At 43.4% G+C, this 26,471-nt stretch overlaps 1 protein-coding gene across 4 annotated transcripts in view; it reads right to left on the bottom strand.

Moving 5' to 3' along the window:
* Positions 1–26,471, bottom strand: part of SFMBT2 (Scm like with four mbt domains 2) — a 107,572-nt gene that overhangs the window by 24,753 nt on the left and 56,348 nt on the right. For all 4 annotated transcript variants that reach the window (XM_062624750.1, XM_062624749.1, XM_062624748.1 and 1 more), the window contains 6 exons: positions 24,779–24,876; positions 13,375–13,476; positions 12,666–12,813; positions 7,644–7,726; positions 4,623–4,749; positions 126–239 (listed from right to left, as the gene is read on the bottom strand). In XM_062624750.1, coding sequence (XP_062480734.1) covers positions 126–239; positions 4,623–4,749; positions 7,644–7,726; positions 12,666–12,813; positions 13,375–13,476; positions 24,779–24,876 — 672 coding nt within the window. The remainder of the gene's footprint in view (positions 1–125; positions 240–4,622; positions 4,750–7,643; positions 7,727–12,665; positions 12,814–13,374; positions 13,477–24,778; positions 24,877–26,471) is intronic.

Raw genomic sequence — 26,471 nt, 5'->3', positions numbered from 1 at the left:
CAGCCTGGTTACTAGTATGCTTGTTAGGTGGGTAGTTCTGAGAATGGGATGACGGACATAAGACAAACTCCCTGATATATATGTTGATGTAATACCTATGCTGCTTGAGGTTTCCATGTACTTACAAACAGCTTTGTGTGGTGGAGTTAGGTTATAAGCATTCGCTTCACACCAGCCAACGGGGAAAATGTCCATAGACTCTACATCAACTATGTACTCTGGAGAGGGCATCTGTAAACCTATAAACACAGATTTATAATGGAACTTAGACATGGAATACCAAGCTCAGAGCCACTGGAGCATTCATCATGAAACAAGCGAAGTAAATGATGGAACACGTGAAAATAAATCTGCATCCCTGCATCAAAATCAGGCTCCATTTCATCTTTAATTCTGCAGAGACAGCAATGACAAGGCTGCTGCATTTACAGTGCAATGTGATTCCAGAGAAAAGTCCCATGAAGAGCACTCTAAGAGTATGCAGCAAAGCAGCCAAAAGCCAATGAGGTAAAACATGTGTGATTTTCCCCAGCAAGACGGGCTGATAGATCCTTGGGGTTGTTGTAGAGTTCACAAGTTAAATTAGCCAAAGTTGTTGGGTGCTTGCTCTTAAAGATGTACAAAAGACAAAGTGATGATAGGCCTTTATGCCCCAGTGCCCCTCCCCTGAAGCATTTTTGTGTGGTTCTGCCCTTAAGTCACTGTTTTTAAGGGTGGGAGATGGCCATTCTTCTGCCTAGAAGTGCCATGAATTCCCCTAGGGCTCCTCACTGCACATGAAACATGAACTGATCGCTCAACAGTGGAGAGGCAATATAAAAGTCCCAAGTGGGACACACGCACTAAGATCTTTTTGCCATAATACTAAATCCAAAATCCCACCGAAAATCTCTGCTTAAAGCAAATACAGTTTGGTCATTATGTCTCCTTTAGAAGACATTCTCCTGTCTTGGTTTATGTGGATCATACTCAAAAGCCCATTGCAGCAAATGGAAATATTCCTGCTGGCTTTGAGTTATTCTGAAAGCAACTCTGGCTCCTGAGCCAAGACACCGTTTAATTACTCCAATTCAAGTCCTCTTGCACTGGCACAGCCTGGCCAGCAACTTCACCCCCCTCTGCCATTCCCACCCTAGGACCTACAGCTCCAGCATCAGTGTGAGATGATCTCCTAATAAAAAGAGACCAAAGGATCAGCAGCTTCCCCTACAGCATTCTTGCCTTCGCATCTGTTACAGCATCTTTGCCTCCTGCTTCAGGCAGCAGTGTTTGACTGTGCACAGCTAGATAGCTACCAGGAGCTCCCCAGTAATGAATGTTCACCAAGGGCTTGCAGTGTAATTGAAACAGTAATTGAACTTTGTGAGGGGAATGGTGTTGAGACCAAGATGCAGCATTTGGATCAATCTTTTCTCTAGTAATAAACTTGGTGCACTTTGAGAGGGGCTGCATGAAAACCCAAAGGAAGGAGGAAAATAGGTGCTGGTGCTCACAATGCTGAAGGAAGTAATTAAAAAAAGAAATCATATGTCTGCATAGATTCATGGGTGTCTTCATGGTATTTTTCTGAGCCCTGCACCATGGTTACACTACGCATTATACACTGAAGAAAGAGTTTCTATTCCACTGGAATGTGGGGAAGGGAAAAGGATGGGATGAAGGCACAAGATACAGAACACAACCAATGCAAGGTCTCAACAGCTGGCATGCTCTGCAAAACCATTTCCCTCCAAGAGATCTCTGCTCAGTTTGAACCTGATGAAAGCTGCACCCTCCAATGGGCAAAACATTTTCACCTAACACCACAAATCCAGCCAAGGAACTGACGTGAGAGCTACTGAAGTCAGTAGCAAGACATGCACCAAGTGAGCAAGGCATGGATCAAGCCCTAAACAGCAAGAGATCAACACATTCCCCACTGAGATTTCACCAGATCAGGGAAAATCCACTCTTTTCATTACTGTAACTGTTCTGTGGTGTTATTCTGACCAAATAAAGAGACTGAATGCACTTTCCTGCTTGCAAGCAACTATGGATGTGACATGAACATTCTGGTTTTGAAGTTTACAGCTGCAGCCACCCTGATGAGCAAGGAAGCACCATAATGTCTCTTCAGCTGTAACACCACTATTCCTCTTGTATGATATCCTCAAAGCTTCTCTGTCCTCCTTGGCACTGCTTCTTCCCCCCTTCCTTCCACTCCCAACATCTTACTGCTTTGTTTGGCCTCACTCATGTAAGTGGAAAACAGCTTGTTTGAGACTCATTAGTTTCAAATTCTGCTTTTTATGCTTCCATCTTCTCAGACTAATAAATATCCATAAGGCTTGAGAGGTTAAATAGAAGAGAACAGGGAGACTGAGAACAGAGGGAAGAAAACTTTCATGCTGCTATGAATCTTACAGGATGGGCAGAATAGAGCAGCAACTCTCAAAGGGAAAATTATGGAAAACCTCGCTGGAGAAGTGATTAACAAAAGGGTTTTCCTCAAATTCCTTGGCTCTGCAGAGAGTGAACATTATTACTTGTATAAATTCACACCAGAAAGCTTCAGCTTTAAAATCTAAAATGAACCAGTAAAAATTAACAATGCAGATGATCAGTAATAAAGCAGCAGAAAGTGATGGGATGCGCACAGCATCGGATCAGCCCTATGCTTCTTTTCCAGCGTGGGGTAACTCAACTGCTGCTCATTAAATGCTCACTCTGAAGTTTACAGAGTTTTGCTACTGTACAAAGCATGATTTATTAAGGAATGTTCCCTCGTGTCCAACTCGATGCTGCTTAACTACTGCGTACTGGTTTATGGCTGCAGTTTGGGCTGTTAAACAGGGCAACAATGAAAGCTTCAGATGCTCCCATGATAAATGGTGGGACCCGAGGCCTTCAGCGATGGGCTCCTATGGTAGCTGGGGAGTCTTGCTGCTACCAGAGTATAAATAATCAGTTAGAAACAATAGCGTATTAATGGAGTAAAAAAGAAACCCATGCCACAGTTCAAGCCACATTTATTTTACAACTCTGCAAGCAGGGTTTGGGTTTTTTTTAATGCCTGGCTTTAGCATAACACTGTGCATACTGAAGTCATACATTGCACCAGCAGCAAAGATTCCTCTTTATTTTTTACAGTCTTTTGCATCTTTCCCTTTCACTACAGTTCTATTCCTGGCATCGAGATACAAAACAAGAGCATAAAGCATCTATGTATCAGGACTCAAAAGACAAGGAGATGCCCACAGCTATTTTTATGACAAGTTGTAAAGTCACCCTTTAACAAATTAGAAGTATAAAAGGCAGGGAGAAAAAGATGAGGGAGGGGAGCAAGGTCAGAGCATGAGGCCCTCTTCCTGCTTCTATCCAGGGTCTTGGAGGACTAGTTGATTTAAAGACCTAAGAAACAGCACTTCCTATTTACTATAACAGGCAAAAGTTTAATGAACACCAATTCTCTTTGAAAGCATTACAGCTTGGGGGCCAGAAGGAAGAAGGATTCAAAACCCCACAAAATCTGTATATAGAAGTGAAGGCACCTGGCCATTTAAGAAGGGAAGTTGCCAAAATGGGTCTGATTCCTTGATCAGATATTCAACAATATCCTTACTAAGAACTGAATCTGCAGTAAGCGTTGATTCCAGCTCTTTACCAAACACAACTGCTCCGTGTCCAGACCAGGCTGCAGATAAGCTCTTTCTACCTCGAGTCAGAAGGCAACCAATTATCTCTGATGAAAAAGACAAAACCTGCTACTGCACACAGCTCTGCTAAAAGCAAAGATGCAAAGCTGTAGCTGCTCTTCACACTGGAGATAACCACGAAGGAGACAAACTGCCCAGGGTGACAGCTCTATGTCAGGGATGGAGAAGGATGACAACCCAGCTCTCCTACATCCCAAACCACCTCTCCTGCATTCAGGCACATGTCTGCAGCTCTGCTGTTACCACCTCTCAGCCAGTCCAAACCATGAGGCTCAGCAGCAAAGACACAAGAGGCATGAATGATTTGGCCTGCCAATCTTTAGGTCAGGAGGAATTTCTCCTTTGGTAGGCACTGAGTCATAAATCTGAAAATGGGATTTATCATGGAGGTGTCAGGAAGCCTTGTCTACCATATAAAGCTACTTCATAGAGCCAAACACCACTGAACATCTACCTTTTTTACATACAGAACAAGCTGCTGGCACCAATGAGGTACTTTGGGTTATGTGACAACGTTTTTACTAAATTTAAGGGCTTTTGACTAGAGACCTTTTTCTCGGGAGGGAAGGAGAGAGAAAAGGAAGGAATTACAGGGGTCAGGTGATCCCATGAGAGCACATTGGGAATAACAGTGGAAGTCTCAGCCACACAAGTGAGGCAAACATCCATTCCCAGGATGCAGTTCTAGCATGTTGGCAGAGAGGAGGTTTCTATCATCAACAGAGATCACACTGACAGAGTGTTGATGGGGGCATGGAAGATCTTTGTGTCTCCCTTAGGGAAAGATAATTCTTTATACCATATTATTGGTCAACGTGTATATAATGGAAAGGATGGAGAAAGCAGTTTTGTGCAGAGGATGAAGGACGAAATTAAGAGAGCGCTGGAGTGAACCGCACAAACACAAGAAGCCTTTACAGCACATACCTTCAAGGTGAAGCCACATTAACCGTCCTTTAACTGAGGTGACAGAAGCAACACATATCTCTGCAGGGTTCCTGGGGTTCACCGCCTCCAGCTTCATGTTCTTAGTAAAGCCACGGCTGAAGGATGTCTGAAAGAGTCAAGAGCCAACATGAAACATGGAAGTGCAGCACTGTGTGACTGGGAAGCGTAAGTTTAGCATGGTTTGATTTTCACTGGAAACGCAGGATACGCTGATGAACACAAAGACATTCAGATTCAAAATGGAGCTGCCCTGACCATCTGCATTGGGGTTTGGTAGTGGGGAATGCTACAGGGGTGGTTTCTGTGAGAAGCTGCTAGAAGCTTCCCACATGTTTGATAGAGCAAACACCAGCAGCTCCAAGACAAACCCACCACTGGCCAAAGCTGAGCCCAGCAGTGATGGTGGGAGAGCCTCTAGGATAACATAGTTAAGAAGCGGAACAGCTGATGCACAAAAGCAACTGTAGCTGGGGAGAGGAGTGAGAATATGTGAGAGCAACAGCCCTGAAGACCCCAAGGCCAGTGAGGAAGGAAGGAAGAGGTGCTCCAGGCACCAGAGCAGAGAGTCCACTGCAGCCTCTGGTGCAGACCATGGTGGATTAGATATCCACCATGGAGGTCCATGTGGAACAGACAACCACCTGCAGCCCATGGAAGATGACATGTTGGAGCAGAGGGATGCCTGAAGCAGGCTGTGACCTTCATCCTTACCTTCTGTCCCTTCCAGTATCCCCTCTCCTTTCACTTAGTCTCGGTCCCTTCCCCATATCACCACCACGACTATCCCATAAAACACACTAACACACTAGGGCCATGCCATGGCTTCCTTTCCTTTCATTTTCCTCCTCTGTCCCACCTGTTTTGCAACACATCAGCTCCAAGTGCTTGCATCACTCTATTTGCACACAGTAGCATGACAAAATTCCCTCTCTTGGCTGAGATTTTGGCTAATAATAATTAGGATGGGTAGTAACTGTCACTGGCTCAAAATGACACCAATCTGTCATCCAGCAACCCCACGTGAACAACTGGAAGCCAGACTCCAATTCAAGCCTTCTGCTATGCATACAGCACCTCAGACCATGGGCACTTCACTAGGAGCTCTTTATGAGATGAAAAACTTCTGAATTTGATCTGCTGTTCGTAACGAGGCCTTCCAAGAATGTGCTGCTTGTCTCAGACATTGCTGGGACTGTTGCAAGTCTCGCTCAGCACACAGATCAGCTTCACCCTATAAAAGCTGCCAGTGGCTAGGACTGCATAAAAGCAGGCCAAGTTTGTTTAAATGCCTTTCATGTTGCCTAACAAGGAAACATCATTTATCATCACATGGGCTCCTTTCATTGCAATTCAGTGCTGGAGGCTATTTATACCGAATCAATGGCAAAACAGTTAGCTGGGAGTTTATTTTACTAAGCATTTGGTCATGTCAATCCATTTCATAACTGCTTCTCCTTGTTAAATATCCACCCCCCTGGGGGAAACAGTTACAGCACATCCACTTCTAGCACCACATCTAGGTGGAAGATGTGCCTGCAATACAGCTTCTATCAAAGAGCCTCTAACGGCCATGCAACAAATGAACCGACCTGCCAGGGAGGTTGGACAAGCAACCTGCGAGAGATTACATCTCTCTGCAGAGAACTGTTATTGAGGGTGAAAGAATAACAGACACATGTTCATCTGATGAACCTTTCCTTACAAAAAATGAAGTAGGAGTGCTTAGATCTGATTTAATCTTTGGATGCTGTTACACAGAGACTCCTCTCAAGGCTGAGAGCGTAGATCCATTACCTGACAAAATGAAAAGAGATAAAAAGAAAAGGGAGAGGAGCCTGCAGGAGAGATGTGATAATTGTCCCACTCCGTTGGTGTGATGCAGCATTGTCCAGCTTCCCAAAGTGCTTTCAGGAATCTTTGCTTAAAGTGCACTGAGGCATAGCATGGCACAATAAATGGAGCAAAGAAATCCCAACTCTGATTTGATTCCCAAGCCAAACTCTGTTGATGATACAGGTCTTCTGAATTCAAAAAGTGTCCAAATTCATCAATTCACCATCAAAGGTCTGTTCAAGGCTGCTCTTGAGCCACCACCGATGAGGAAGGCCATGCAAAAACACGCCTGGTGTCTTGTGAGCCTGTCTCCATCCTGATTTTCATACACACCCCGTCTCTCAGTCTTCTAAGTAAAGTGAAAGGCTATGTAATGCCTGAAGAACCTGCTTGCCCCTCATTCACACACCAATAGATTTTGCCCTTTTTAGGTACCACCACACTGTCAGCTCCTGATGGGATCTCAACTTCCATCAGTTGATGGGAGCATGAAGAGCAGCACCTGGTTACTGGAAAAGGCAGAAGGTTACATCTCTTTTTCACTGAGTGATTAACACATGTCAGATCAAGCCATCTTGGACTGCCATTCCCAGAAAACAGCCTGCAAAAGACTATTGCCAAAGCTCTGAATCTTGATGGCCTCCAGCGTAAAGGTGTTGCTCATGCTCACATCCCTGTTGCTGTATCAAGGAAGCACATGAACTGCTGGAAAGATGAGAGCGCCCATTCAGGTTAATCACCCCTCTCTTACTCTGAATTAACAGTTTCAACCTTAGCTTTTAAATGCATTTGGTTTGGTTAAATGTATGCCTCTGGGAAGAAGAGAGAAATGGGAAAAGGGCCAGATGATATCATGCAATTTTTTACCTAGTTTATTGTTTCTTAATAGCATTTGAATTACTTGTAATGAGATCCTTCTTGTGCTAAGTGATCAGAGAAGAGATGAGGACCATGAAATCTAAATGAATCAGAAAAAGACAAGAGTAAGATACTTTCTCTTCTCTTTTAGGGATGGAGACCTGAAACACTTCTCCAGCTTTCTTTCTGTCAGACTCATAGGAGAGTGGGAGAACCTCTCAAAGCTTTGCTGCCTGTCGCTTTCCTGTGCAAGCTGTTTTGTTTCACATGGATCAACAGGAGTGACACAAAGGCAAAAGGATAACTTACGTTTCTAAAGCACAGGTGAGGTGCAGCCTCAGCTCCACACTGCTTCTGGTAGTCTGCCCAGTCAAAGTCCTGGCCAGAGTAACCTGCAGTGTGACAGAACAGAAAGTGCCATCAGCCACCTCTTCACACCAGAGAGAGAGCACAAAATGAGCCCCAAGCAGACAAACACTTGTGTTCTAGCATCCCACCTCAGTGAGCTGTGCAGTGCCAGCAGGCAGGTTCTATGGATGCCAGTTCATACACCATGAGAGCCAATGCCAATGCTTCTCAAGCCCTCACTCACACACCTTCTGTATTTTACTTTGAAAACTTCAGGTCTGTGTTAAAAGTAATAAATCATGTTTATTTTCCCTATTTTCCCTTTCCTGTCAGCATCTCCCAGGCTTTAATAAACCCATAACTAGTGAGATGTGTGTCTGTCCCAGTTTCCAGGTGGGACTGACCCAGGACTTCTTTCTCCTTCCTTTAGCTATCTAAAAGATGGGGTTATGGAGCTGGACATCAAGGATCCCAACAGCAGTGAACAGGGAGAGGATTAGCACAATCAGAAGCTGATCCATCCTCTCTTTCAAAGCATGAGATAAATTCTCTCTCTTCATGGATATGGATGTACCCTCTAAGGCTGACTTTCCAGCAGCTCCGCATACATGAGCTGAATCCCATCATAGTAAGCATGGTCTCCAAGGCTGTATAGAAATCTGAAGCAGAACAGGAAAATGAATGCAGATTTCCAAGACTAAAGCCTCATCAAGTAGAAGATCCCTTCAGCCTCTGCTTCTAGGAATTAAAATGAGAAGCAACATTGATTTCTGTGAGCATCTCTCAAACAGTCTCATCACAGCAGAAAGACAAAACAGAACTCTGCTCATCCACTCTTTTTACCTGGGTATTTAGGAAAAAACAATCTTGGAAGAAAAAGGGTTTTCTTATTTTCTTTTGGGTTGTTGTTTTTTGGTTTGTTTTTTTTTTTCTTTTGGTCTGCCTCTTAGTCTATATTTTTATACTGCTTGAAACCAAAGCGTGCTAATCCTGTCCAGGGCCCTGTGATGACACTGTCAATACTAACATTATTGCAGATCTACTCTCAGTGAAGTCTCAGGACTCACCTAAAGGCCTCAGCCTCTCTGTGTGGCATCTCAGCTTGGCCTCATTTAACAGAACATCCCTTAATACCTTTTTCATTGATAGTCAAAAAGGGACACTCGAGATCAGATGGGAATTAATCATTTATCACAATGAAAATGATGACATTTTTGTAGGCAAGGACTGGAATACTGACTGGAGTCACCTCACAGTCACCCAGAACCAAAACAGGAGGTAAAAATGCTGAAAAGAAAGTCTCAAGCATCCTGCTACCATGCAAGTGTGTGGGATAAGATGAACTTCTAATGAGTGCCTGACAAACAAACTAATGAGATAAAGCCTTGAGCCAAGATGCCTGTCTCTGTGGGGCATGAAAATGCATAACAATTGGAAAGCTAGAAGTAAACATGCACAGGACAGTAAAAACAGGGCAGTTACTTATAGAGAATGTTCATTTTTCATACAAAAATATATACCCTTGCATTGTTTTTTAACAACCAATTTCTGGAACAGTGTTTTCATCCCGCTTCTTCTTCCATCCCCTTTTTTCTTTCCAGTTATTTGTTTGCCAGATACTTTTCAGCTTCATAAAATGAAATGGAAAAAAGGAGGTGAAGTGCACATCCCATCAGAAGGGGATTCATCTGATCACATACAGATCATCTGATCGCATACAGATGTTTGCAGTGGGAATGCCTGTAGTTTTGCCTGTCCCCCTGCGTCCCCTAAAGAGTCAACAGGGAAACAGGCAGGTCTGGAGGTGATCTGTCTGTCCTCCTGCAGAAGGAGCCTTCTGTAAGTCCCTCTTGCTCCCTATTGACTCCAGAAGAAGCCAGGGTGATGGGCTCAGTTGTCTACATAACAACTATGTAAGTCGTAGCACAGTTGTCTACATTAAAACATATGGGGTCGTCCACAGCTGCCAGGGTACATTGTCTTCAGGGACCCAAAAATCTGCCCACAGCCTGCATGTCCTCTCATCTCTGATTTAAATGCCCAATGGACAGGTTTTGAATCTTTACTGCAAGCAACACAAAATCTTGGCTGAGTGGATGGAAAAGGCACATTGACATGGTTTCAGTGAGGTATAAACACTTGACTGTGCTGTCACCACACAACCAACCATTGGCTTGGCCTGGAACCACTGAGATTGCTGGAAGACCCTTTGCTGTAGACTTCAGCAGGATCAAAACCTGGGAGGGCAAATAGAGTTTGCCATAACTCACTTCAGAAGCCCAACGAGGATGAATCCAAGATGAGCATACTCAAGAACTGGCTTCAAACAAGTCTGGACTTGTATATGGCCTTTTCATGGAGCATCATGATATAAGCTGCCTCCCTTAGCACACAGGGAGGTGCTATGTGCCCAGCACCTCCATTAGCACATGATACTCACATACTGTTATCCTTTACTGCTCAGCTCAAGTAATAATGTTTAAAACTTTGCATGATTCAACTGTGCTCCTCAATCATGTCATTCCTCATCGTGTTTGCTCTCGGCATGGAAAAGCCCAGTAGTCTAATCAGAAGCAAATATAACGCCACAAATACACTGGAAGTTTTGGAAGTGGCATTTCCTTGCTTAGCCTTATAGCTAGGAGCACCACCAATATGTTTTTCCCCCTCTTAATAGCTCATTAAAAAGGAACAATAGGTGTTACTTTAAAGGGAAGTGGTCTATAAATTCAGCTCTAATAAATATAAACAGTGCTTGTTCAGTGTTTATACAGCAGCAGTAAATGGGTATTCATTTTTGGCACTGTACAGGAAAATACTGCTCTCTATTTCTAGTAGCAAATGTTTGCACCTCCTGTTCATGACTCATCTAGTAAATGTTTGGCTTCAACAAAGGCCTGATAGGGGAAAAAAAGGCAAGAGAATAGGATATCAGACAAATAAAGGACTTTGAACCCAAATACCACAACCTGGCACACTGTTCTGATGAAATCAAACCAGTTAATTTTAAAATCAGAAAACTTCCTTGCCAATCATAAATTAACCAAAAAACCCCAAGTCCAGAATACAGCAAACAAATCCTTCCAAAGAAAAAGTTCTTCTTCCATCGCCATCTTTTTCTCCATGGGAACTTCCTGCCTTTCAAAAGCGAGAACCATTTGGGCAATGCTAAGTGCTGTCAGGATACTCTCTGTTAAGGGTGATGCTGGTTGGGAACGTGTTGAGTGCTGGGGAAGCAGGAGCCTGGTCAAATCTGGTCTGAGAAGGGCAACTCTGAGTACCCAGGTAGAGCTGCCCAGTGATTTGGGTGGAAGTGGTGGGATTTCCTCCTCCTGCAGATCTGCTCTTTAGCTGCCATCTCACACCACAGCCTTCAGCACTCCCACAGCATTGCAGCCCTCTCCTATCAGTCCTGGTTATTTCTTTCTTCAAAGCTGGTATTATTCTGCTCAGAGAAGACTGGCTACCTCAGTGCGGGCTCGGATGATTTCCCTGTGCTTTCTTTTTTTGGTGGTTTATGTTTTTTTGTTGTTGTTTTCTAAAACAAAGAAATCATTCTAACAACTGATTATATTTTAGTGACTCAAAGAGCATGTCTGCCAACGGAAGAGGGTTTTGACACCAAAGGTGCTAAAATGCAGTTTGGGCGCCCAGCCCTCTTGCGTAGTAAGAAATACAGGAATATACAACATGTATCTATCTGCCACTTGCTTTATGCCTTTTTAATAGCTTCCCCCCAGTATTTCTGATCTGACAGCAGAAACCAAAGTTATTTCATCAGGGAATGAGGGGAGACTTCCTATATTTTCTGAGGAGCTCACGTGGACCCCAATCCCCAGGCACCACACCAGATAACTACTTCTCCTTTAGACATCACTGGCCAAGTTGAGAAATATCCATACAACAGATGCTACAGATACTTCTAAAAATGTTGGCATTTAAAGGAGAGTTCAGATGCACCTGGCCCACAAAACACCATCTCAGACAGGCTTTGGATCAGCATGGACTGGAAAATACTGGGCCACGACCATGTAAAGAGAAATGTCTGGCCTACGTTCAAGACCAGGTTGGACAGAGCCTTGGGCAACACAGTCAAGGGTGAGGCATCCCTGCCCATGGCAGGGTGCTGAAACTGGATGATCTTAAGGTCCTTTCCAACCCAAACCATTCTATGATTCGATGTTCTATTTTAGTTAATTAGCTGGTATGGGAGAAGCTGCATGTGAATTTCGGGTGGCAAAACCAACACATTCCACTGACTTTCATTTGTAGGAACTTTTCTAGCCAAGTATCAGCGAGCAGTTAGACAGGAATTATCCTTCCAATTGGATTCAAGCAGGAGAGAGTCTGCATCCAGACAGCACATTTATGTCAGTAAAAGCAACAGGGTAATCACGGATGCACCGTATGCAGATGCACGCACAGGACTCCAGGACATTGTTGGGAATTTCAAATCCTGTGTGCTGAAGAGATACGCTGGATACACATAAGAGGACTCTGAATCTGGTAGGGAATAACCCTTCGCTTCCATGGGCTTGGCAGCAGCATGTTTTTTCCAAAATTAAGACAAATCTGTGTGTACAAAACTTAAGTGTTTGGGGTTTTCTGGAAGGGGGGGCTTGAGGAATTTTAGGGAGATGCCTGGTTTGCCTCTAGTATGATATGATTTTTAATGCTCCTTTTGCTCTCTACACACACAAAGCATCACTAACAGGCATTTCATGGGAATACACTAGGTTTCAATGCAGCCTGATTCAGACTGCATTCTAAAGCAGGCTGCACACGGACATCAATCCACCAGCAAGACTTGCTTGCAAAGATGTTCATGGGCTGGTATGAACCAGAACAGCTGCAATGACTCAATAGAGCTACTCTGGTTTCAGGTACTTATGGCGATGGTCTGCAATGAACGCATCATGGTTTTAAAGGCAATAATAACAAGCAAGCTTCCTTCAGAGGAAATCAGCAAGAAGGAATACAAACCCTTGGGAGGTGTGAGATTGACTCCGTTTTTAAGGCACCACTGTATTGGCAAGATCCCTAAGGAATCCGCATGGCAAAGCATTGAGATTTTGCTGGGTTCAGGCCTCAAATCATCAATGGTCACTTGTAAATAATGATTGTTAAAAACCTAAGGGGTGAAAAAGAAGAAAACAAGACCAGAAGTTAAATTCTTTGTAACTTTAAGGAATGTGGACAGCCAGGCCCTGGAATCAAATCATTCATGGAAATAACCCACTCTAACCTAACACTTCACATTAAAGTGTTTCCACCAAAGAAATCAAAGCCTGAGTTTTAGACGTGGGTAAACTGAGGCAAGGGGAAGCGCTGGGGTTTATGGTCACTCCGTGTGCCCATAGCTGAGCAGGGACTGGAGGCAATCCTATACACCCCACAGCCTCTCTCTCTTCTCCTTGAAAGTGTGGATCCAGCTAAAGTGTCCATCCACCTGCTTTATTTCAAAAGGCTTCCCAGATGTGCACAGAAAACACATATACATGGAGGGGAGATTGGGATAAAAGAGGGATCCTTTTGTTTGCATGGATGTGGTAGATGGACATGCCCATCCCCACTGGATTTATGTGCACATAATTAGCTGGTGATGATTGTGGGAACGAATTAATTCATTAATTGGGAACATCCATGGATTTTTAATGTCAGCTGTTTTCATCCCTCTTTTCTGGGAACTCACCTTGGTCACTGATGCAGGACAGATATGAAATGGCTCCCTTATATTCACCGCCTCCAGCTTCATCCCCACGGTGAAGAAGTGGTTTCGCAAATCAGCATGGTCCTGCAGGAAGAGATGGGAAGAGAAGCACATGGTATGCCTGTGCCATCCTCAAAGAAGAGGTCAGCATATCTATTTGAAATGCATCCATGTGGATTTTGTCACTTAGCTGATTAGGAGATTGACTCCCAACTGGCTGCTCCTGGTCCTGTGCTCTTTTCATGCCAACCCAACCACACAGAGGGAGCAGCCTCACTCCTAGAGGACAGATCTGCAGTACCAAGCCCATCATATTTAAAACATAATGTGCATCCATCTTGTCAACAGCGTCTAACCTGAACTTGGTCAACAAGGAGATCCTGTCACCAAAATGAGGACCTGTCTGAGAAATGAGACTGGTTTGGGTTGGAAGGGACCTTAAGGAACATCCAGTTCCAACCCCCTGCCACAGGCAGGGACACCTTCACTACAGCGGGTTGTTCCAAGCTCCTGTGTCCAACCTCGCCTTGAACACTGCCAGGGATGGGGCAGCCACAGCTTCTCTGGGCACCTTCTTCCAGGCCCTCACTACCCCACAGGGAAGAACACGTTCCTAAGATCTGACATCCCCTGTGGTAATGCACAACATGGATGCAAACAGCTCAGGGTGGCCCTTATTTACCCTGATGAATGTCCAGCTCCTGCAGGGCACCAAAAGAATGACCTGGGCTGGTTTCCATGCGCTGCAAAATGGAAAGATCTTCTCTTCACCCAGGAGACTAAAGGTGGAGTAGGGCGCAGACAATGAACTTGGACCCAAAATGTGGGCAATCATAGAACATGTCGGTGAGACACGCAGCTGTGCTCAAGTACATGCCCACCACAACATTTTTACCCAGGATCAAACCTGGCTGCACCCAGAAAACTGCACAACGAGGGCTTCACCCCACAGCTTTGAGGTGGCAGCGGGATACAGATGTGAAATGCAGAAACAACTGAGTTTTAATTCCCTGATTTGCCACCAGTTTGGCATTTAACATCCAGCAAATCACTCCATCCCTCATGACCCCTGTCTAAGACGCAGACAAGTTGGCATCCTAATTCCAGAGTAATTATCATATTTTGTGTTCATTCAATAAAACTGTCCTGCAGTATTTCTAAACCATCTGTGCATTAGCCAATACAAGCATAAAAAGAGATGATGTTATATTTAACACACACATACAGGCGACTCCAAAATGCATGCAGAAAGCTTGCTCTCTACTATGTGGTTAGCAATATCGTTCCTATCTACATTCATTGCTACATGTTGTATTCTTGTTCTAAAATGATTTTCTATTGATCCAAAGTTGTATGTCATTGTGCTTTCTTTTCCCAAGAACTGTCTTCATTTGTACACTTAACAACTTCTATTTTGGGATCCTACATCACTGGTGCCAGTAGAGATAAGGATTTTTACAAGCTCCAAGCATGATTAAATGAACCGCTATTTTCATCTCACCAACCTGCAGCATTAGGGAGCCTTTTCTGTGGGAACCAAAAAGCAGCCAAAAAAAAAAATCATAATGGATTTAGTCTCACAGAACAAGCACAAACTCATGGGGAAACTGAGGAAGATGGAGTGAAAATGGCCCAGAGCCCAGTGAATGGCTGAGGAAGGAGCCATTCAGCAGTCTGAGCATCCTGCAGTGTAGCATAACCATCAGCCATACCTGTGCTTGCTGGCAATCCCTTCCACACCACTAAAGCCCCAAAGAGACCAGAGACCCATTTCTAGCAGCTTTGCACAGTTTCATTGAATAGAAGCAGGAACTAGGGAAGAAAATCTGTCTCCTTGTACACAGAGATTGCCTAGCACCAGGGATGCATCAAATGGACAGGTCACCAATTGTCATCTTGGGAAAAGGCAATGGCTGCAAAATTCAGACCTCACCAGCTCTGAACTTCAAATTTCCAAAGGTAAGAAGCATCTGTGCCGGAGTGCTGCCTCCTCCTGCATGAGACACTCGATATCTCTTAATCCTTAAGGTGAGGTGCCAAAGAAAAGGCAGCTTTGCAAAATATACATGTGGAAGCAAGCTCACCATGCAGCATCTTCCCACCAAGAAGTTCCAGTATAACCCAAGATCCACCAAAGTACTTAACAGTGTTTGTATTTAAACATGCAAGTAGTTTTATCAACTTTTGAAGTGATTTGTTGATTGAGACCAAAATATATCGAGACCAAACCATATTACTTCTCATTTTTATTTGAATCTTTTTTTTTGGTTCATCTCCTGGTATTTGTTTTGGCCTTTTTCAAAGGACAAAAATAAACAGGTTGAGAAGAAAAAAAAAAAAAAAGAAAGCTAATAACATTTAAAGCTATTTTACTTCAACAGCATACCCCTTTTCTCCACACACTATGTACCTTAGGATCAAGTCTCCCTTCTCATTCAGCATAGCACATAAAAGTGATCTCTCATTCAGCATTCCCCATTAAATTAACAGCAAGAGTGAACTCACAAGGGGAGTTCATGGGATCTCAGGTACATCCTGACCCTCTTTTGAGGGTCAAACCCCTCTTTGAAGCAGGAACGTACATTTGTTTGGTGAGGTGCTGTAGAAGTAAAAAGCCTGTTTGTGTTAAATGTCATTTTTGAGATGGAAAAGCTTTCATGGAGAAAACGCCTTTGTACCGCATCTGGTCAGAGCCTGGATGTTTGATCTCTCTCATATATTTGCTAAAGAGAAGCATCAAAATTTACCAAAGTAGCCACAAAAGGAAAAGAAGATCCAGAAGATAATACTACCAGTATTCACCAATTCCAGTGCTGGAGTTGCCTCAGCCAGCAGGGAATTACTTAGGATTTGGCATATGCTCCTCTTCAGAAGTCCAATTAATTTACATAATTCCTAAGAATAGACTCCACAGAAGTGATGGTAAAGCTTTTAATTAGTATTAGGCTCAAAGTGATACACTGAATAATGAACTGCTCTCTCCCCCCTTTATTCACATGGACAGGGAAGGCGCCTGTTTAATAAAAGCAGCTACAAGAAGAGGAATTGAGGGGTGAGACTTTCCCCTGGTCCCCACCAGGCTCTGCAGCCAAGCAAAAGAAATGCCTAAGGTGATTATGGGTGACAGAATCCAGTCCTTTATCACTATTTCATGGCATTCAAAGCCACCTAAGAGGGTGTCACTAGCCATTATTTTCTATCAACATCTTCAAGTAAGCTTCAATTTCCATTGAAATGGAGATGAATTTGATCAGTTGGAGCATTTTATAGCCTTGTGCACGGTGAACCTTTACTCCTACTGGCAACCAATGCTTCCCAGGAGCAGCCCCACTAACCACAAGGATTTACACCAGCAGATTGCCTGTCCTGGGCTTCACAAGCCCTGTGTGGGTGACAGAAATGCCCTCTGAGCACTGAGGAGCAGTCAGGTAAGCTGGATCGACTATCAAGGATGCAGAAGAGTCCCTCAGAGCCAAGTGAAGAATCATGCCACAGAAAGCACAACGAATTAACATGGCATGAGCACTGCAAATGATCATTCAAAGGGTCACAATCTCTAATGTGATGGATCACAGCCTACCATGATGCTCATGGGGAACAAATGGAAAAGTGTATAACCCTCCACTGAGCTACTATCACTTGCAGCCCAAACCTGCTGTGAAAAGCCAGGGCTGTTGCAGCTCTCACTACGAAGCAATTAAACCCAGCCCCACACTCACAGTTTTAGAGCAGTATGCATTTGTAAACATGCCAGCGTGCACAGGCTGTGACCCTCCAGGCCACCTGAAAGAGCCCTCTGCACCATCGTCTCTAACCTCCATATGGCGACCCTCCTGCAAAAACACTGATGAGCTTTGCAGCAGCCCACTGCATCCAGCATCACCTGCAGGGCTAAAGGCTGAACATCAAATAACAAGTCAGCAATGGTGCTGGGAGGAGAACCAGGCTCCTAATTCCCAGCCCTCTTTTTTAGGTACTGAGATAGCCACTTGAGTTTCTCCTTCACAGCTAACAGGCCACTAGCAGTGCAAGTTTCAAAACTGATGCAGGTTTCAGGTGACTTGGGAGCCTAAATTTCATTCCAAAAGAGATCCACAAACAGACTTACAACAGCATTCAGACTCTTTAAGGATGCAGATAGGCTTTAAGAAAGTACCTGTGTGTGTGACATATTTAAGTCCTAATAATAAGGTCACTAAGCAGTGGCTTTAGGTTTTGGGCTCAAAAAGATGTACTTTAATATCATGATAGTCATTTGTTCTTTCTGGTACCTAAATATCTCGCTGAATCTGGCTTCTAAGTATTTCCATTCAACAAAGGTCATTTAAGTGTAAATAAACTCAGATCTGTGCATGTCATAAGAGTCAAGCTCAGGTAATTTTACAGTGCAGTGGGTAAGGCAGATAGAGCAGGGGGACTTGGCTAAGCTCCTTTTGCCCATGACATTTAGGAAGCTGTAGTATAGGCTGGTTGCTCTAGCTATGTCCACAAACCCAATGAAGGCCATCACCTGCAGATTGTGAAAAGCTCATTTTAAGCCCATTCTGCTCAAGGTAGAACATTGGAGTCGTCTCATTTTAAACCCAGCAGCTTACACAGAGTATAGATAAGAGGAAAAGGCTCTAATGTGAACTCTGGTTTCCAAACACCCTAAAAGTCAGGGGTCTTTTGGTCCAGGATAGTCAGATTCACACCAGTTATAAGACTGCAACTCCGTGCAAAATTCAGAACTAAGCCTGAATGCTGAAAAGCTGCAAAGTTGAGAGGCTGATGAGAAACACTGAGCACTTAATAAATGACTGAACTGAGCCTCCTTTAATCCGCACCAACTGTAACAGTGTGAAACGCTATTGCCTTCAGTCACATCTCTCCTGGTTTACCCTACTAAAAGACACAAAAGAAGTAGGCCCCATCTCCTATGATTGGAAACATATTACTTGATTCAGTTTTTGTTTTCAAAGAGAATCGCTTCCCCCCCTGTTTTTTTTTCTAATTCTCTCAAGAAACTGGCTGTTTCTAATAGTCTAATTTTAATCACAAAGCTCATGTGTGGTAACCAGTCACAAACACAGTAATAGCAGTGGTTAAACTGCCTCTACAGGAATGTGACATTGGCTTTTTAATTGAGCAATAAATAAATAAATAAATAAATAAATAAACCCTCTCAAATGCAATCCTCTGCATTATTTGCAGATGAATCAGTCTTGTTTCTGATTCAACTTCCTTGGCTAAACACGGAGTGATTTACCCTGAAGGCACATACGTTCTCTGCAGGGAGACAGAAATCCCCTGGTAACACACAACATGAGCAAATTGTCTCTTGGTTTGACAAGTGCAGTCACAAGAAAAGCAAAACGCAGAGATACGGGGTGGGAAGTAAAGGAAAGGGTGCTGGGAGGGAGGCTTTAGAGATACAGTGGCCCTGAAGTAATGAGCACAAGAGCCAGCTACAAACTGCACCTACTGAAGAGCCCCTTAAAAACTGCAGATTCTTCTGCCTAGCATCAAATTTAGCCCTACAGATTGTAAGCTCCCCTTGTTGAATAAAAAATAGTTGCCATAGAAACAGCAACATTGCAGAGTAGCCAGTCTAAATCCAAATACACCTGCTCCGTATGGCTTGGCCCAACGCAGATGGCATTAGAGCAAAGATCCCCTCCTACACAGTGCCTGCTTAGACTCGCCTAGGCACTGGAAGCACATGCAGCAGAGGTAAAAGAGACAGATACGCATTCACCTGGGGTTTTTAGAGGGGTTTGGGTTGGGTTTCTTAATGTCTTAGAGCATTCAGGACTGCCACACCACTGCACAGGCGTTCACTAATAAATCCTGGTTAGTAGTCACAGGATACTAGGATCATTAAGTATCCGGAGCATGAGGAAAAGCAGAGGGAGCTGGGTTTGTTGAGCCTAGAGAAGAGAAGGCTCAGGGCAGACCTGATCAATGTACATATGTATCTGAAAGGAGGGTGTCAAGAGGATGAGGCCAGACTCTTCTTATTGGTGCATAGCGACAGGACAAGAGGATAAACTAAACAACTGGAATAAACTAAACCACAGGAAGTCCCACCTGAACATGAGAAAGAACTTACTATGAAGGTGACTGAGCATTGGAATAGGTTGTCTGGAGAGGTTGTGGAGTCTCCTGCCCTGGAGATACTCAAGAGCTTCCTGGATGCAATCATAAGCAATACGCTCTAGATGACCCTGCTTAAGCAGGGAGGTTGGATAACATGACACCAGTGGTCCCTTCCAAACTCAACCATTCTGCACAGATGCTATTTCACAGGTGGGACAGTCAAGTGGAAAGGAAAACACACAGGTGGGAACACCTACCTGAGTGGTCCACAGAGGTATCACCAGATTCCATGTCACCCGAGTGGCACATTTGACAGCGGAGACATCCTTGCTTCCAAGAGCCATGAAGGCTCTTTACATCTCAAGGACCTTTGGGGTATACACCTAACGATGGTCTTACAAAGATAAATGGCTTTAATGATCTGAGACAGGAGTAGGTCAAAAGGCAGATGAACAACAGAGGGATCAGGATGCCATGCATGTCACCCAGCCAGGCAAACAGCAGTCAGGGAGATGGGCTGGCGAGTGCTATGGACAGGGAAGAACAGATGGAGTATAAATAACCTGGCAGCCTGCAAACAACAAGGCTACTCACAGGTTATTAAAGCACAGTGGGCAGAGCAAGGGCCAGGCAAGCCGTCAGTGCATGAAAGGGCTGGTGGGATTCGGCTTCCAAGCGAAAGCAAAAGCACATTCACTTTAAGCTACTGCATTGGCATGTGCACATCTAGTGGGGGTTGAAGACAGAAAAACCCCGATGGACTTCAAGTCTATTCATATAAGCCAGGTGAGGATTGCCTCTGAGCAGAAAGGAATCCTTGGGTTGCTGTATCTTAAGCTCCTCCAGAATACCAAATAATGGAAGAAGACACCCTAAAACACCCAAAGGGTTTATTAACTTTGAAGAGGTGTTGTCCTCCTTTTAAAATAAAACAATCAGAGGCTTGGAGCAATCGTCTGTCTTACTCTTTGCACAATTAATCTGATGGGAAAATTGTATGTTAGAAAGGGGGAGGAGTCCTGTTTAATATCATACTTCAGAGTGTAGAACTAGAATCATCACTCTGTCCTCAATTTCAGGAGGCAGTTCTTGCCTGGGTGATAGGTGGTCCCTCTACCACTCTCCTTAGGAGAGAGATGTCCCAACAGATTCCTTCCATGTCCTTATTTTTACCATTAATTAATAAAATTACTGGTAACAGGAAGCAACCAAAAAGCTCAAATTAGAAATAGAGCACAATGGGCTGGGCATAGCATAGAGCTTTTTTGACAGAGAAAGAACTATTCTGAGCTGGACAAAAACAATGACACCTTTGGGAAAGGAGGACCAGAGAGTGGAGACAAGAGGAATGGGTCCAAAGGCTATCCTCAGGAATTGCTACCTATCTTAGATAACACCTCTCCCTCCTAAGCATCTGTGCTCTTCAATCTGTTTATCAGAGTTTGGGTTAGGGATGTGGCTGGTGACAGCTCCATCCAAATTAGTCATCAGGACCCACTTTATAGCAATCGGAGGGAACTGGGGATAAGATGCCCATATGCAACATCTACAGAAAGATGGTGAGCATCCAAAATCCTGTCTAGAACTCAGTTGCCCAAACAGAGGTGTCTGAGGCGAGCTGAAAAACACCTGAAGATCCATGACATCTGCATGGGACCCACAGACAAGGCACAGGAGACCAGGGGAAGCAGAATGGGAGGTCAGAGAAGACCCCTAGGACATTATCTGCCTCTCTAGGAAACTAAATCCCATGACCTGGGCTTTAAACAACCCGGTCTACTGGAAGGTGTTCCTGCCCATGGCAGGAGGTTGGAACTAGAAGAGTTTTAACGTTCATTCCAACCCCAAAATTCTGTGATTCTATGTGTCTAGCATTCTTCTTACACAAGCTACAGAGCTTTAACTCTAAAAAAAAATGCATTAATTCATAAATACTAGGGCTAGAATGTGCTGTGTTTGGAGTCTGGCTTCCTGATGCAAGGCTTAGAAAGTACCAGTAATGCCATTGCTGAAGCAAACCAATGAAATTGTCACACTTAACTTGAAATCAGGCCCCAGTAATAGTTTCAACATCTTTATTAAGCTCTGGCTGGTTTTTTAGGTGTCCTCTGAATCCTAAGCCATTTATGACCAGTACCAAGCATGGGGGATCTCTACAGCATGCTGAAATCAGAGCAGAAACAGCAAAAGACACATCTTCTTGGGTTGTAGCCTTTCAGGTGGTTTTGTGCTCCTAAACCATTCAAACACCCTTGAAAATCCTGCCTGCATTTTGCTTTCTTTAAGGCTCAAGATGTTTTCTGAATAGAACAGGTTGACAAAATAGCAGGTGTGCTGCAAAAAAGCTTTTGTGAAGAAAAAACTTATTCCAAGATGTGCAGTTTGCAAAACATTATGTTTAGTAGCTATATAATAGCAGCCTTTTCTGGCAGTTGAACATCACATTCCTTCTCAAAAGATCCTAAAGCATTTTACAAACACTTTCAACATATGGCCAACTGTAAAATAGCACCAGAATAAAAGCAAGATCCTCTTTGCAGCCTTCCCCCTGTTTGCAACGAGGCTGGAGCCTCTCCTTGAATGCCAAGTAGGTATCAAGGCATTTCTACAAAGGATTTTACATCTGCTGCCAAAGACCACCACACACAAGTCCATCTCCTTGTTGGTAATTCAGGCTCAAACCCATGTCTCACAAGGTCTCAGGTGGAACCCAATCCTGTTACACCAAAGCCAAAGAGCATCATCACCAATGCCAACAATGGGGTGACAGACCCGTAAGAGGAACCACTTCTTGCAGTACAACTGCAGATCTGCTTTCCCAGGAAGAGCAGCTAGGACCACTTTGATGGCACATTAGTGACAATGCCCAGCCGTGCACAGCTCAAAGGACAACAGCAATTTAAGTCATAATCCAGCTGAATGTACAGGTGCTCACCCAGGGACTGCTCTTGTCTGTGGAGCAAGCACACATTGTCACTAGCTACTCGGTGATGAATTTCTGTAGGAAATGGGGAATATGCAGACTACAACTTGGTGTGCAGTTTACCATGTCCAACAAAGTAAACATTTCCAGCTTTCCAGAAGATTTTTAACAGTTGCCAGCTGTCAAACCCTGTGTTTTACATCTCATCTAACACATGACAGTTACAGTAGCATAAAGCCCCAGGCACCATGTAGAAACATTACTTCTGTGCTGGGTTTGCAAAAACCAATAAAGATTAATAAAAGTGATTTAAAAAAGAGAAAAATTATAAACTGATGCCTTGGATTCAACACTTTTCAGTGGGACCTGGGATTCTCCTTGAAGGTCCCACACATAAATATTGGCTTATCTTGTAGGTCAGACACCTGTACTCTCGTAGTCTCCTACAGCCTTTCTGTAATTCATGTTTAAGTCACCACCAGAGGAAGACATGCTCAAAGGCATGGACAAGCTCTCATATTTTCCCTTTAATCGAGAGGCATAAGATAGGGTTGATTCACCCTAAATGGGCAGAATATTTGTGTGTGATGTCCACACATAAATGATTTATTCAGCCTCCTGCCTTCCCAGCACCAGAACTTAGGGGCTTGAGGTAAAACTAGACACTGAATTCAGCTCACCTTGTGCTCAGCTTTCACACTGCAAATAAAGAAGCCCTATTGACATAATCCTGTCTTTTTGTCACATTTGGCCCCAAAGCAACTCTCCTCTTGGGCCAGTGTTTTGCATTGTCTTCTAAGAAGAACATGTTTGCAAGCTCCAACTACATGGCAATGGCAACTGGGATTTGCTGAATTTAATTTATGACCCTCATGCAATAATTAAAGTAAGTGGGTATAAGTCTGTCATGCTGAGAAGAGGCAGCAGAACAGCTGTTAGTTATAAACCTTAAAAAAAGAAGGATGCTTTATGAGACTCATCAGAAACATTCTTCACTCTTTCATATTTGCAGCAATAAAATTTACACATTAGGCATTCCCTATTGTGATTTCATCCCTGCCCCACACAATGCTGTTTTGATCTCCAAACTTTTGCAAAAGCAAACTTTAATAGAGTTGGCAGATAGATGTGTTACGAAATACATGGCAGAGAGTCAAAACTCTCTGCGCATCACTCCCATCACAGCACAAGGCTGCTCAAACCCACGTCTGTGCAGAAAGCCAACACACAAATCTTCCCACTTCTCCCAGCCCAGCATAGCTTTCACACTGCAAGCAAATAAGCCACTGACTGGGCCATTAGCAAATTAATGCATTCCCAAATTAATGTTGCTAATTCAAGTGCATCTCAGCTGGGTGAGGAGCCTGGATTCTTCATAGGAAGCTGTTGGCATGTCCCTGCAGAAAGGGTGAAGGTGGCACCAGGGTTTTGAGGCATGCCAGGATGGGACACGATGACTGCCTTCTTCCAGTTATAGGATGATAGGTTGGAAAAGACCTTTAAGATCAAGTCCAGCTGTAAACCTAACACTGCCAGGTCCACCTCTAAACCATGGCCCTAAGCATCATACTGTATCAGTGTTTTGGGGTGTTCCAGGGCCATGATGCTTAAGGGCAGAGAAGGAACCTAGAGGCTCCCCAGGCTGGATGAGCCAGGAATGGTGGTGGGGATGGTACTGTGATCCCCCAGGTACCCAAGCCAGAGGTGACACCAGAGACAGCACAGCACCATGCCCTTTAACACACCTCCCTGAGCATCCTCTCGCTCATCACAGCAAGGATGTAACAGTCAGAAACCAGGCAGGCGCAGCTGAAGCCGTCATGATTAACAGCAGTGCATATCTGGATGGGAAATTAAAACTGGTGCCTCAGGGCTGAAGCACATCTCTAACTATTAGAAACCAAAGTGAGAAGAGGGAAAAAAAGAGGTGGGGAGATGTCAAAATTATCTCCCACTTCCATTACAGATTCCTGAAGGAAGTTTCTCTGCCTTGTGGCTTGTGATCACATGAAAATTTAGGTTCAAGGGTCACAGAAATCTGTCCATAGAAATATGTCAACTTTCATATTTGTAGCTTTACAATTTCACTGTTGAATACAACACCTTTGCACAGGTCTAACAGAGTAAGACACATTGAAAATTATGTTGGAGCAATCAGTGCTCACCACCAGCCCCTAGAAAACACTGACTGCAAGAAATCAGTTCTCAGCATGGAAAATTCACATAGAAAACTGCGTTTTATACCAACATCTCATTTGTGACCTTTCATGGTTACATATAAGAGCAACGGCCCTTCCTGCAAAAGTTTAAAATAAGTCACAAAATACTCTGTGATATTTACACATCATGGGTTCTGTAAGCCAAGGAAAAACAGGTTTCTTTTACCTTGAACACTTCCATTGGAAGAGGAAAATTTGCTGCATCATTAAGGGATTTTTCCAGAGCGCATTTCCATTCAGATATTGTCTTCAAGGAACAGATATCTAAAGTAACAACAACAACAAAACACAACAAAACCAAGAGGTGACTGTTTGGGAATCAAACATTTTTGAAAGACTTAGGTTTTTACGTCCTAAAAATGGATAATACAAGTGAAATGAATAGTGTGTATATTCCAAGCTGTACAGCGCGGATAAATTCAACACAAAAGCAACCAGCAGGGGCACATTTAAGGAAGATTGTATTTTATATCCTGGAGTAAAACCCAGGAAAATGCACATCCTTCATTTTCTGCTGAAAAAAAACAAGAAGCATAACATCTTATTACCTGAAAATAACAAAACTCGCCTTTGATTTTCAATTCTCAAAACAGCTGATGTTTTCCAGTTTGAGGAACCTCAAGTCTTCAGCCAGTATTAGTTACATTTGAACAAAACCAGAGAAACCTTTACCAAGCCTTCTGTTCATTGGGAAGTCTTTTCTTATCATATTGCAGGCTTGGAGGGGTTTTGAGATGGGTTGAGGGTAGGTGTGGGAAGGAACATTTCGACCCAGCCCCATTTATTAGTACCACCCTCAAACCAGAGCATCACACCACTTCAAAGACTTACACTTATGAATTTTCATCATAATACTTCTAGGCAACATCTTTGTGCAAATTCACATTGCTTTCAGCGAGTTTCTTTAAATAGGTTTAATATTATTAAATCATTATATTAGCAAGCCCTTTATGGTTCAGTGCAGCAAAATGCCTATGAATCATCAAAGGAAACAATGTAGGAAACAATACTATGATGAAGAACATTATACTGGATTTACTTCTGCCCTAGAAAACACATTGTTACCCTGCACATAACAAGTTATTCATATCAAGGTCTTAAGGAGACAAGATAGGTAGATAGATTGCAACAATTATTAAAATGAAAATGAACATTTCCTCAGTAATAAACTTGAGCCTCGATAAGCAGTGAACAGTGTGAAGCTTTCCTTTTGTCAGTTTGGCTTCACACACTTATATCGGTTCAGTTTAGCACAATTTGCATTTCAATTCTTTACATCTATTAACTATATATATTTACTAGCTACCAGAGATTTACCACTGTAGCTTACAATTGGGAAGGAGGAAATAAAACATATGTATAAAAAAAATGGAATTGGCAAGCACTGTTTTCACCTAGCACCAACAGTACAAGAGAATTTTATGCTCTGATTTCAACAGATTTAAGACCTTATCAAAATAGGATTTGCAGGATCACTCACTGGAAGTGGATGTACTTATACTTCCACTATATCAAACCTCCCTACTTCAGAACAGACATCAAGGATATGCATATGAATTTAAACACAGTTAAAGGGAAACGTTAACCTTTCACTTTCAATTACTTAACTGTCTGGTTATTAATGGGAATACACATTTCAAGTCTCTGTTTACAGCATAGGCAGCAATCAAAAGTGTTAAGAAGTGCACTCTTTACCTAACTGTTCATTATTTTATAGCTTTGTGACTCCAGTTCTCCCTTACTTTCAGGAGCTCTGATCAGCTCCAAGAGCAGGGAAGGGAACAACCCACCTTGTTGCTTCCTCTTTGGTTTAAATGATGCCAAACAAGGAAATAGTCAATAGGACATGATTTTGCCCC

This window comes from Pezoporus occidentalis, unplaced genomic scaffold, assembly GCF_034315485.1.
Source record: "Pezoporus occidentalis ecotype Australia unplaced genomic scaffold, CSIRO_AGI_Poc_V1 ctg270, whole genome shotgun sequence".
NCBI classification, from domain to species: domain Eukaryota; kingdom Metazoa; phylum Chordata; class Aves; order Psittaciformes; family Psittacidae; genus Pezoporus; species Pezoporus occidentalis.
Note: the sequence above shows the minus strand (reverse complement) of the source record. Positions and strands in the feature narration are given on the sequence as shown.